Consider the following 12,693-nt stretch of genomic DNA (forward strand, 5'->3'; position numbering starts at 1 on the left):
GCTGGAGTGCAATGGCGCGATCTTGGCTCACCACAACCTCCACCTCCTGGGTTCAGGCAATTCTCCCGCCTCAGCCTCCTGAGTTGCTGGGACTACAGGCACGCGCCACCATGCCCAGCTAATTATTTTTATTTTTAGTAGAGACGGGGTTTCACCATGTTGACCAGGATGGTCTCGATCTCTTGACCTCGTGATCCACCCGCCTCGGCCTCCCGAAGTGCTGGGATTACAGGCTTGAGCCACTGCGCCTGGCTGGAGACTATTTTTCTAAGTGAAGTAACTCAGGAATGGAAAGCCAAATGTTGTATGTTCTCACTGGTAAATGGGAGCTAAGCTATGAGGCTGCAAATGCCTACGTATGATACAATGGACTTTGGGGATTTGGGGGGAAGAGTGGGAGGGGGGCGAGGGATAAAAGACAGCAAATATGGTGCAGGGTACACTGCTTGAGTGACGGGTGCACTGCAATCTCACGAATCACCACTAAAGAATTTACTCACGTAACCTGGTCAGGCACGGTGGTTTGTACCTGTAATTCCAGCACTTTGGGAGGCCGAGGTGGGCAGATCACCAGTCAGGAGTTGAAGACCAGCCTGGACAACATAGAAAAACTCCATCTCTACCAAAAATACAAAACTAACTGGGTGTGGTGGTGCACACCTGTCATCTCAGCTACTTGGGAGGCTGAGGCAGGACAATCGCTTGAACCCTGGAGGGGAGGCGCAGGTTGCAGTGAGCCGAGATCGCACCACTGAACTCCAACTATCTCAAAAAACAAAAAAACAACTTACCTATATAACCAAACATGACCTGCACCCCAGTCACTTATGGAAAAATAAAAAATGAGAACTGGTATGTATTTTGTCTCTGCATCACTAGCAACCAACAAACATAGTAAATCAATAAATCGATCCTCATTATTCACCGATTCCGTCTTTGCGAATTTTCCTACTTGCTAAAACATCTTGGTAATTCTCCGAATCAACACCGGCAGTGCTCACAGTCCTTCCTGGACACGCATGTGCGCGGAGCAGAGAAGAACTCGGGTCTCCAGGCACACATGTCACTCCCAGTGCAGGCTGAACTGCTCTCAGCTCTCCACTGTCAGGGAGTGTCCTTTCTGAGGTCTTAGTGCCATGTTTGTCGGAATTTTTGAGACGGAGTCTCACTCTGTTGCTCAGGCTGCAGTACAATGGGCCAATCTCGGGTCACTGCAGCCTCCACCTCCCAAGTTCAATCGATTCTCCTGCCTCAACCTCCCAAGTAGTTGGGATTACAGGTGCACACCACCACATCCAGCTGATTTTTTTTTTGTATTTTTAGTGGAAACGGGGTTTCACTATGTTGGCCAGGCTGATCTTTAACTCCTGATCTTGTGATCCACCCACCTTGGTTTCCCAAAGTGCTGGGATTACAGGCATGAGCCACTGTGCCCAGGTGTTTTTTTGTGCTTTTTGGGGACAATTTTGTTTTGTGACAAAGGCTCACTCTGTCGTCCAGGCCGGAGTGCAGTGGCACGATCTCGGCGCACTGTCACTTCCACCTTCTGCCTTCAAGTGATTTTCCTGCCTCAGCCTCCCGAGTAGCTGGGATTACAGGTGCACATCACCACACCCAACTAATTTTTGGTATTTTTAGTAGAGATGGGGTTTCACCATGTTGGCCAGGCTAGTCTCGAACACCTGACCTCGTGATCCGCCCTCCTCGGCCTCCCTAAGTGCTGAGATTACAGGTGTGAGCCACTGGCACGGCCACAATTTTGTTGTTTAAAATGACCTCCTAATGTAACACCGAAGTGCTGGGGAGGTGGGGAGGCTTGAAGGTCCATCACTGTGTCAGAGGGGCTTTGTCAGGCATGGGTCACGTGCTTAATGTGAACGAATCAACGATGGGTATTAAAGTCGCTGAATGCAAACACGAAATACAAAGTCTTCATTGCTGGATGAAAACGTGACTGGAGGCCTGCAGGAACCTAACCGTCTACCCTCCCTGGGCAACAACTCCGTGTGGGCTGGTTCAGCGCTGAAGGGTGGCTTTGTAGAACATGATGACCTCAAACCGTGAGAACTCACCGTCTCAACAGATGACTTCCCACTGGAAGATAACACAAAGGCAGACACAGAACTTCCCAAGAAAGGATGCAATCTAGGAGCCGTGAACAGGGACAGGATTCAGCACATGCCAGGTCCCCTCACGTGATGAGGCCACACTCCCATCCCCGCTTTCTGCTTTGTTGAAACACACCACGCTGTGTTGGAAAGCTAGGAAGTCCACCAGGGGAGCAAGCCAGACTTACATCAGCCTCTGCAGACCACAGTGGGGAAGCCTCAAGGATCGACACAGCAGAGTCACACCTTCATTCCCCAGGTTGTTGTTGGAAAGGCACAGGTGTGTCAGGCTGTGGTTGGTGATGAGGGCTGAGGCCAGACTCTGGCAGCCCGTGGCTGTGAGTCCGCAGTCCTGCAGTCTGCAAGAAGAGAACCCCACACAACGGGATGAGGTGCGTTCAAGTTCCTTCTCGCCCTCCTTTGCGAGGGAGGGAAAGAGGTATCACCTCCACAGCTGGCATGTCCTTGCAGACATAGGGGCAAGTCACATTGTCTCTGCCTTTAACTTGCAAACTCAACTCCAATGCATCAGCCCCCAGAAATACCATAGGTATTGCGGGTGATAAGATCTGCCAGTCATGACAGGAAGTGGACGGGCAGCAGGGGTGTGCTCACTGCTCGGCCACTTCCAAGCCCCCACGTGGCTGTGACGTAAGGCTTTGCCGAAATGAGTGACTTTTCCAATTTATTTACTTATTTAGTTTATTTCGAGATGGAGTCTCACTCTGTTGCCCAGGCTGGAGTGCAGTGGCATGATCTCGGCTCACTGCAACCTCCGCCTCACAGGTTCAAGTGATTCTCCTGCCTCAGCCTCCGGACTAGCTGAGATCAGAGGCATGTACCACCACACTTGGCTCATTGTTGTATTTTTAGTAGAGACAGGGTTTCACCATGTTGGCCAGGCTGGTCTTGAACTCCTGATCTCAAGTGATACACCTGCCTCGACCCCCAAAGTGTTGGCATTACAGGCATGAGACACTGTGCCCGGCTGATTTTTCCAACGTAAAAGTACACTTAGGCTGGGCACCATGGCTTATGCTTGTAATTCCAGAACTTTGAGAGGCTGAGGCAGGAGGATTGCTTGAGCCCAGGAGTTTGAGACCAGCCTGGGCAACACAGCAAGACCCTGTGTCTAAAAAGAACTAGCTGGGCATGGTGGTGCATGCATGTAGTCTGAGCTACTCGGGAAGCTGAGGCAGGAGGATCCCTTGAGCCTGGGAGGTAGAGACTGCAGTCAGCTGTGACTGTGCCTCTGAAGTGCAGCCTGGGTGAACAGAGAGCAGGACCACCTCCAGACAAAGTGCATTTAACACATCCTCAGCCTTACACATAAACTAGATCCTCTGCTTTTTCAAAAGTAAAGCAATCTTTTTTTTTAAGGCAGAGTTTTGCTCTTGTTGCCTAGGCTGGAGTACAATGGCTCCATCTCGGCTCGCCACAACCTCCGCAACTGAGGTTCCAGCAATTCTCCTGACAGCCTCTCAAGTTGCTGGGATTATAGGCGCATGCCACCACACCCAGCTGATTCTTTTGTACTTTTAGTCGAGACAGGGTTTCAACACCCTGGCCAGGCTGGCCTTGAACTCCTGACCTCAGGTGATCTGCCCACCTCGGCCTCTCAGACTGCCGGAGTAACAGGCGTGAGCCACGACGCCTGGCCATCTAAGCAGCTTTTTATGTGGCACTGAGTGATTCCTGACAGTCTGCTACATGAGTGACGGGTGTTCTGCTGTCACAAGAACTTGAGTGGAACACCCCTTTCCGCGCTCAGGCTGTGAAGGGGTCACAGCCCGTCACTGTGAGCCTGGATGTCTCGCTGATACCAGCACTGCCATCCAGGTAAAATTAAAGGTCACCTAGAGCTGTGCCGTCCAGAATGGCAGCTGCTAGCCCCACGTGGGTATGAGCTCTTGAACGGGTCTAGTGTGACGGAGAGACCGACTTTTCCATTTAATTTAGATTTGGCTGACCACACGTGGATAGTGGCCACAACGCCAGACAGCTCCGCAGAATCGGCCCCAGCCTTGACTCCCAGCATCCCCACCCGAGCACCGTGCAATGCGGACAAGTGATGCAGCCTTTCCGAAGCATCTGTCTGTCGGGTCGTCCAGAGCACCTACTCTGCAGACCTGTTTTGAGAACTCAGCGAGGAAGCCTTGGAGGAGTTTTAGTGCTGCGCTTGGCACAGCTCGGTAGGTGTTCAACAGTGGTTCCTGTAACTGTTGCTGCTGCTTCCTCCTCCCCACCCCCACCCCCACCCCCGCTTTTTTTTTTTTTTTTTTTTTTTTGAGACGGAGTTTTGCTCTTGTTGCCAAGGTTGAAGTACAATGGCACAATCTCAGCTCACCACAGCCTCCGCCTCCTGGGTTGAAGCGTTTCTCCTGCCTCAGCCTCCTGAGAAGCTGGAATTACAGGCATGAACCACCACACCCGGCTAATTTTGTATTTTTAATAGAGATGAAGTTTCACCATGCTGGTCAGGCTGGTATTGAACCTGTGACCTCAGGCAATCTGCCCGCCTTGGCCTCCCAAAGTATGGGGATTACAGGCATGAGGAGGTGCCTGGCCCTCCTCCCCTTCTAGACCATTTATCAGTAAACGAGTGACACCCTTTGGGCCAGGTGCAGTGGCTCACACCTGTAGTCCCAGAACTTTGGGAGGCCGAAGTGGGAGGATAGCTTGGGCCCAAGAGGTCGGGGCCACAGTGAGCTAGGATCTCACCACTGCACTCAGCCTGCAACAGCAGAACTCTGACACGGGAAATAAAAACACAGGCTGGATGTGGCGGCTCACACCTGTAATCCCAGAACTTTGGGAGGCCGAGGCGGCGGATCATGAGGTCAAGAGATCGAGACCATCCTGGCCGACACGGCGAAACCCCGTCTCTACTAAAAATAAAGAAGTTAGCTGGGTGTGGTGGCGGGTACAGTTCCAGGTACTCGGAGGCTGAGGCAGGAGGGTTGCTTGAACCCAGAAGGCAGAGGTTGTGATGAGCCAAGATCACGTCACTGCACTCCAGCCTGGGTAACAGTAGGACTGCTTCTCAAAAAAAAAAAAAAAAAAAAGAAAAAAAGTGGTATCCTTTGGACCATGAGATGGTGGGGTATAGAGCTGCCACCCTGCGTGTTTCTGCTTGGAGGCAGCTGTTCTAGAGCGACACACACAGGGTTTGTCCCTGCTCTCGGCGCCCTCATCTCCGCAGGGAGGGGAGGACTGGGAATTTGCGTGACCCTCTGCTCAGACCCTTTTCCTCCTTTGAGCCTCTCTGTGCCCAGAAGCCCAGAAGGCACAAGCTCCGGCCTGGACTGCACGAGGCAGAGGGGAGCCTGACCCCCACCCACGCTCTTCGAGTGACTGAGCGGACTTCAGTTGTGAGGCCAAGCATTCACCAACCCGCTGCGTAAGCTGCGCACGTGAGCCTCACGCCCAAGACAGCGTTGGCAGGAGGGAAGGTCACTGTGTAGTTTCCACCTGGCCGATGCCAGCTCCCACCTCTGATATCCATTTGGAGTTTCGTGGCAAGGACAGTTGCGTTATCAGGCTATTCTCACACCCCGACACTGGGGCAGTCCCGGGAGGTCCCACCTTCCCTCCTCACCCCTGCCTTGTGCACCTGCTCATTCCCCTCCCACCGTGACCTGGAGAACCCAAGGGAAGGTGATCCTGGTGGAAAGGAGGTGGCACTCACGTCAGCTTCTGCAGGGTGCACTGGGAGACCTTCAAGACCTCACCGAGAGCCTTCACTCCCTCGTCTGTCACCTCATTTCCTGCCAGGCTCAGGGAGCTCAGGCTGCGGGAGGTGGTCAGGATCTTCGAGATCTTCAGGTAACAGGCAAGGGTCAGTCCACAGCAATCCAGCCTGCAGAGAACAGCAGCATGAGGCAGCCGCAGCCCTCACCCACAGCAGCCCATTTCCCCTCCACTTGGCACACGCCAGCCCTGCCGGCCCTCCTCCTGGCCCTGGGACTCTGCCTGCTCCTCTCAGGTCTGAGAAGTTGCTGCTCCTTCCATTTCAACATTTCCCCTTCCCCGCTTCCTCAGGTCTTCATGGGGTTCGTGCCTTTTGAAGGTTGCCTTTCAGTTAAAGGTCGCCTTTCAGCTAAGGCAGACCTTCAACTACCCCACCTGCCTCCGCTCTTCTCCTGTATTCAACATTCACAGCAATGCACCCGAGCCAATATTTTTATTTTTATTTTTTTGAGACGGAGTTTCGCTCTTGTTACCCAGGCTGGAGTGCAATGGCACGATCTCGGCTCACCCCAACCTCCGCCTCCTGGGTTCAGGCAATTCTCCTGCCTCAGCCTCCTGAGTAGCTGGGATTACAGGCACGCGCCACCATGCCCAGCTCATTTTTTGTATTTTTAGTAGAGACGGGGCTTCACCATGTTGACCAGGATGGTCTCGATCTCTCGACCTTGTGATCCACCCGCCTCGGCCTCCCAAAGTGCTGGGATTACAGGTGTGAGCCACCGCGCCCAAGCCAACATTTTTATTTTTTGAGACAGGGTCTTGCTGTCACCCAGGCTGGAGTGCAGTGATGCGGTCTCAGCTCACTGCAACCTCCGCCTCCCGTGTTCGAGCCATTGCCCTGACTCAGCCTCCTGAGTACCTGGGATTACAGGCACCCGCTACCACGCCCGGCTACTGTCCTGCAGTTTTAGTAGAGATGGGATTTCACCACGTTGACCAGGCTGGTCTCGAACTCCTGACCTCGGTGATCCACCCACCTAGGCCTCCCAAAGTGCTGGGATGACAGGCGTGAGCCACTGGGCCCAGCTACTTTTTGTATTGTTAGTAGAAACAGGGTTTCACCATGTTGGCCAGGCTGGTCTCCAACTCCTGACCTCAGGTGATCTGCCTGCCTCAGCATCCCGGAGGGCTGGGATTACAGGCGTGAGCCCCTGTGACCGGCCTCCAGGCAACATTTCACATACTATGTGAGTGCTGGTTTCCTGCCTGTCTTCCTTCCCAGAATGTCATCTCCATGAAGGCAGAGGCCTGGTTGCTTTGTTCCCTAGTTGCCCTCAGGAGCTGCAACGGTGCCTGGTACACAGTGGGCACTCCAGCATTTGCTGAAATGCACGAGCTTCCGCGATGACCAGCAGTATTTACAAAAGATGAATGCACAGCTGCCCCACGAGCCACCACGTCCACCCAAGTCCAACACATCACTTAATTTCCTATTAAGCAAGTAGTTTGGCAGCTCCGTGACTCAGTTTACCCCCTGGAAACGAGGAAGACAGCACTACCAATCTCAGCGGTGGTTGTGAGGATCACAGTATTACAATAGCCACGCAACACTTAGACCAGTGCCTGGCTGGCGCAGAGATGAACAGAGCAGCTCTTTTTTTGAGACAGAGTTTTGCTCGGTGGCCCAGGCTGGAGTGCAGTTACGCAGTCTCGGCTCACTGCAACCTCTGCCTCCTGGGTTCAAACAATGCCCCAGCCTCAGCCTCCCAAGTAGCTGAAATTACAGGTGCCTACCACACCTGGCCAATTTTTGTCTTTTTAGCAGACATGGGGTTTCACCAGCTTGGCCAGGCTGGTCTTGAACTCCTGACCTCAGGTAATCTGCCTGCCTTAGCCTCCCAAAGTGCTGGGATTAGAGGCATGAGCCACCACGCCAGGCCCAGAAGGGCACATTTGATCATGATACAATTAAAATCTCACCAGGTATGGTGGCTCACCCCTATAATCCCAGTGCTCTGGGAGGCAGAGGTGGGAGGATCACCTGAGTCCAGGAGTTCAAGACCAGACTGGGCAACCAAGTGATACCTTGCCTCTGCATAAAAACATTTTTATGGGCCGAGCTCAGTGGCTCACGCCTGCAATCCCAGCACTTTGGGAGGCCAAGGCAGATGGATCATGAGGTCAGGGGTTTGAGACCAGCCTGGTCAACACGGAAAAACCCCATTTCTACTAAAAAATACAAAAAATTAGCTGGGCATGGTGGTGGGTGCCTGTAATCCCAGCTACTCTGGAGGCTAAGGCAGGAGGATCGCCTGAACCTGGGAGGCGGAGGTTGCAGTGAGCCGAGATTGTGCCACTGTGCTCCAGCCTGGGCAACAGAGTGAGACTCTGTCTCCAAAAAGGAAAAACTGTGAAACTTTGAGCTTTTTTTTTTTTTTTTTTTTTTTTTTTTTTTTTGAGACGGAGTTTCGCTCTTGTTACCCAGGCTGGAGTGCAATGGCGCGATCTCGGCTCACCCCAACCTCCGCCTCCTGGATTCAAGCAATTCTCCTGCCTCAGCATACTGAGTAGCTGGGATTACAGGCAGGCGCCACCATGCCCAGCTAATGTTTTGTATTTTTAGTAGAGACGGGGTTCCACCATGTTGACCAGGATGGTCTCGATCTCTTGACCTCGTGATCCACCCGCCTCGGCCTCCCAAAGTGCTGGGATTACAGGCTTGAGCCACCGCGCCCGGCCAACTTTGAGCTTTTTTATTGTGATAAAATATTTACAACCTAAAGTGGACTATTTTAACTATTTAGTTGTACAATTCAGTGGCACTAAAAATCCCTTCAACCACCACCATCACCACCGTGCATTATTAGAAGTTTTTTATCTTTACAACTCTTAAATTGGTGCCATTTTCTGTCATTTCAACAAGTAAACACGAAGAAATAAAAGGCAAAATCCCTGCCAAAAACGTACCTCAAAGACTCCAACATACATCTGGGGTGTTTTAAGGCTTCACACGCCATCCTGACATCCTCTTCCTTCAGGTGGGCACTTCCCAAGCTGAGGGATCTTAGGTTACGGTTGGCGATGAGGGTTCTCCAGAGGTGCTGCAGACCAGGGGTCATCTGTGTGTTTCTCAACCTGTAGGAGATGGGGAAAGGGAGGTACATTAGACACTGGTGACATTTAGTTGTATCCTCAGTTTTCTTCTCATCCTTCTCCCGTTTCTTTGAGAGGAAGTCTCACTTTACTGCTTAGGCTGGAGTGCAGTGGTATGATCTTGGCTCACTGCAACCTCCGCCTCCCAGGTTCAAGTGATTCTCCTGCCTCACCTTCCTGAGTAGCTGGGATTACAGGCACCCACCACCACACCCAGCTAATTTTTGTATTTTTTCGTAAAGATGGGATTTCACCATGTTGGCCAAGCTGGTCTCAAGCTCTTGACCTTAAGTGATCTGCCTGCCTTGGCCTCCCAAAGTGCCGGGACCTCATGATCCACCTGCTTGACCTCATGATCCACCTGCTTCCGCCTCCCGACATGCTGGGATGACAGGGGGGAGCCACCACGCCCAGCCCCTTCTCCCATTCTAACTTGCAGATTTCTAAGTAATTGTATTTCATTTTAAAGCCACAAATGCTGGAGTACCTGAGACTGGCCAGCTACTGGGAACAGCGTACTAAACAGTATTCATGATCCCTGTGCCAGGGAGCTTGATGCTTCCAAAGCCAGCATCAAGGAACCTGCTTCAGTAACATCATCCCGAGGTCTCTGTGCTTTTGGCAACTTGGTTCCCACACCTTTCATGGCACTTATGCCTCGGGATGCACCTGAGGTGTTTCTGATGGGCCTTCGCTCAGGAGCTGGGGGAAAGCCGGGCAGCATCACCGGAAGGGAATCTCTCCCAGGGGGTGGGGCACCCTTACCTCAGCTTCTGTATCTGGCAGGCGGGAGGCCTCAGCTTGGCACACAAGGTCTTCAAGGCCCGTTCGGTCAGGACGCTGCTGCCCAGGTCCAGCTGCTGCAGGTGAGGATGGGTGCCAAGCACGGAGCAGAAATTCTCCCACTGCTCATCAATGAGGGTCTTACCCTGCATCCTATGTCAGAGAGGAATAGAAATGGAATCTCTGGCAGGATGGGGTTTAACGTGAGCAATCGTGGCAACGTGTCGCAGGAGAGGAACTGACCTATCAAGGAAAGATCGGGGTGGCTTCCAAGGCTTTGAAGCAACTTAGCAGATGATGGCCCCTGTGTCCACCCTGCCTTCTCCTGGACGTATCGGTACCCAAGAGGGTATTGCAAGCATGACTAGGAGCTGTTAGCTCCTCAATCAGATCATCGCTTCAATTCTAGTTCCCACCTGAACATTAAATAGTTCAACAGCTTGGAAAACATTACAGAGGTTCCTAAAAATATTAATAGAGCTCCCGTAGGGCTGAGCAATCCCACTTCTGGGCTTATACACCCAGAACAGGGAAGAGGTGTGTGGTCTCCCACGTTCACTATGCCATTATTCATCATAGCTCAGATGTGGAACTTACATGTCCACTAGTGGATGAAAAGGGAGAACACGTGATACATACGGAAACGGAATGTTACACACCCTTAAACAAGAACATTCTCCCGTTTTCGACACCATGGATGAACCTGGAGTGTATGTTAGGTGACATACCAGCCACAGAAGGACAAAGACGTCATGATTCTACCTTTTTTTTTTTTTCCCCTCTTTGGGACACGGAGTCTCTGATGCCCAGGCTGGACAACGGTGGAGTCATCTCCACTCTGCAACCTACAACTCCCAAGTTGAAGTGATTTTCTGGCTTCGGCCGCCCCAGTAGCTGGGATCACAGGCATGCGCCACCCCCTCTGGCTAACTTTTATATTTTTAGTACAGATAGGGTTTCACCACGTTGACCAAGCTGGTCTCGAACTCCTGACCTCAAGTGATCTGCCCGCCTCAGCCTCCCAAAGTACTGGGATTACAAGGCATGAGCCACTGTACACGGTCAAGAATTTTTTTTTTTTTTTAAAGATGGAGTCTGGTTCTGTCACCCAGGCTGGAGTGCAGTGGCGCCATCTCAGCTCATTGCAACTTCTGCCTCTTGGGTTCCAGCAATTCTCCTGCCTCAGCCTCCCAAGAAGCTGGGAATACAGGCATGTACCACTACAACCAAATAAAAATTATTATTATTATTATTATTTTTAAAGCAGAGATGAGGTTTCACTTTGCTGGCCAGGCTGGTCTCTGACTCCTGACCTCAAGTGATCCACCCGCCTCCACCTCCCAAAGTGCAGAGATTAGAGGTGTGCGCCGCCACGCCCAGCCCCACTTGAGAATTTGATGCCGTTTGAAACCCGTGAGGTTGATGCTATTTCCCCTCTCTTGTGAATGGCAACAGGGCTACTTTGTGGCAAGGCTGAAATTCAGAACCAGGTTCACCCAGGGTTCCATGTATGCCAGCAGTCAGTTTAGCTCTGGTAGTATCATTAGCTGACATCTGTCACCTAAGTGCTAGGCACAGTTCCTGAGAGCTGCAGCTGTAAAACCTGTCTCCTAGCAACTGGATAGGCAGACGCCATGACCTGTTTTACAGATGGGGAAACCGAGGCACAGAGCAGCAGAGTAACTTGCCCAAGGTCACACTGCCAGGAAGTAGCAGGCCTGGGATTTAGGAATTAGCAGATGGGTGGCAATGGTCACCACTACCCCCCACCTTTTTTTTTTTTTTTTCTTGAGACAGTCTTGCTCTATTGCCAGGCTGGAGTGGAATGGCACCATCACTGCTCACTGCCACCTCTGACTCCCCAGTTCAAGTGATTCTTCTGTCTCAGCCTCCTGAGTAGCTGGGGTTACAGGCACCTACCACCACACCTGACTAATTCTGGTATTTTTAGTAGAGACAGGGTTTCACCATGTTGGCCAGGATGGTCTCGATCTCTGGATCCTGAGATCCACCTGCCTTGGCCTCCCAAAGAGCTCGGATTATAGGCATAAGCTGCTGTGCCTGGCCATTTATTTATTTTTATTTTTAAAAATTCCCTAACAACGAGACCACCAGGGAATGTCCAGATTCTTATTTTTATTATTATTTTTTTAGGGATAGGATCTCACCCTGTCACCCAAGCTGGAATGAAGTGGCTTGATCGTAACTCACTGCAGCCCTCAGCTCCTGGGCTCAAATGATCCTTCCACCTCAGCCTCCTGAGTAGCTGGGGCCACAGGCACACACCTCCATACAGGCTACTTTTAAGAGTTCTCGTAGAGACAGGGTCTTACTTTGTTGCTAGTCTAAAACACCTGGCCTCGTGTGCATGTGTCCTTATAGTAGAATGATTTATAATCCTTTGGATATATACCCAGGATGGGATTGTTGGGTCAAATGGGATTTCTATTTTTAGGTCATTGAGGAATCGCCACACTGTCTTCCACAATGGTTGAATTTACATTCCCACCAACAGTGTAAAAGTGTTCCTATTTCTCCACATCCTCTCCAGCATCTGTTGTCTCCAGATTTTCTAATGATCGCCATTCTAACTGGTGTGAGGTAGTATCTCAATGTGGTTTTGATTTGCATTTCTCTAATGACCAGTGACGATGAGCATTTTTTCATATGTTTGTTGGCCTCCTGTATGTCTTCTTTTGTAAAGTGTCTGTTCATATCCTTAGCCCATTTTTGAATGGGCTTGTTTGCTACTATAAGGACACATGCACACGAATGTTCATTGCAGCACTGTTTACAATAGCAAAGACCTGGAACCAACCCAAATGCCCATCGATGATAGACTGGACAGGGAAAATGTGGTACATATACGCCATGGAATATTATGCAGCCATCAAAATGATGAGTTCGCGTCCTTTGTAGGGACATCGATGAACCTGTAAACCATCATTCTCAGCAAACT

At 51.3% G+C, this 12,693-nt stretch overlaps 1 protein-coding gene across 1 annotated transcript in view; it reads right to left on the reverse strand.

Annotated features, from left to right (window-relative positions):
• NLRP5 (NLR family pyrin domain containing 5) overlaps positions 1-12,693 on the reverse strand; it is a 54,027-nt gene that overhangs the window by 15,985 nt on the left and 25,349 nt on the right. Inside the window, exons 7-10 of the mRNA XM_003944049.3 lie at positions 9,717-9,887; positions 8,766-8,933; positions 5,797-5,967; positions 2,297-2,467 (exon numbers count right to left, since the gene is read on the reverse strand). Of these exons, the coding sequence (XP_003944098.2) occupies positions 2,297-2,467; positions 5,797-5,967; positions 8,766-8,933; positions 9,717-9,887 (681 nt within the window). The remainder of the gene's footprint in view (positions 1-2,296; positions 2,468-5,796; positions 5,968-8,765; positions 8,934-9,716; positions 9,888-12,693) is intronic.

The sequence above is a fragment of the Saimiri boliviensis genome, chromosome 14, assembly GCF_048565385.1.
Source record: "Saimiri boliviensis isolate mSaiBol1 chromosome 14, mSaiBol1.pri, whole genome shotgun sequence".
Classification (NCBI taxonomy): Eukaryota; Metazoa; Chordata; class Mammalia; order Primates; family Cebidae; genus Saimiri; species Saimiri boliviensis.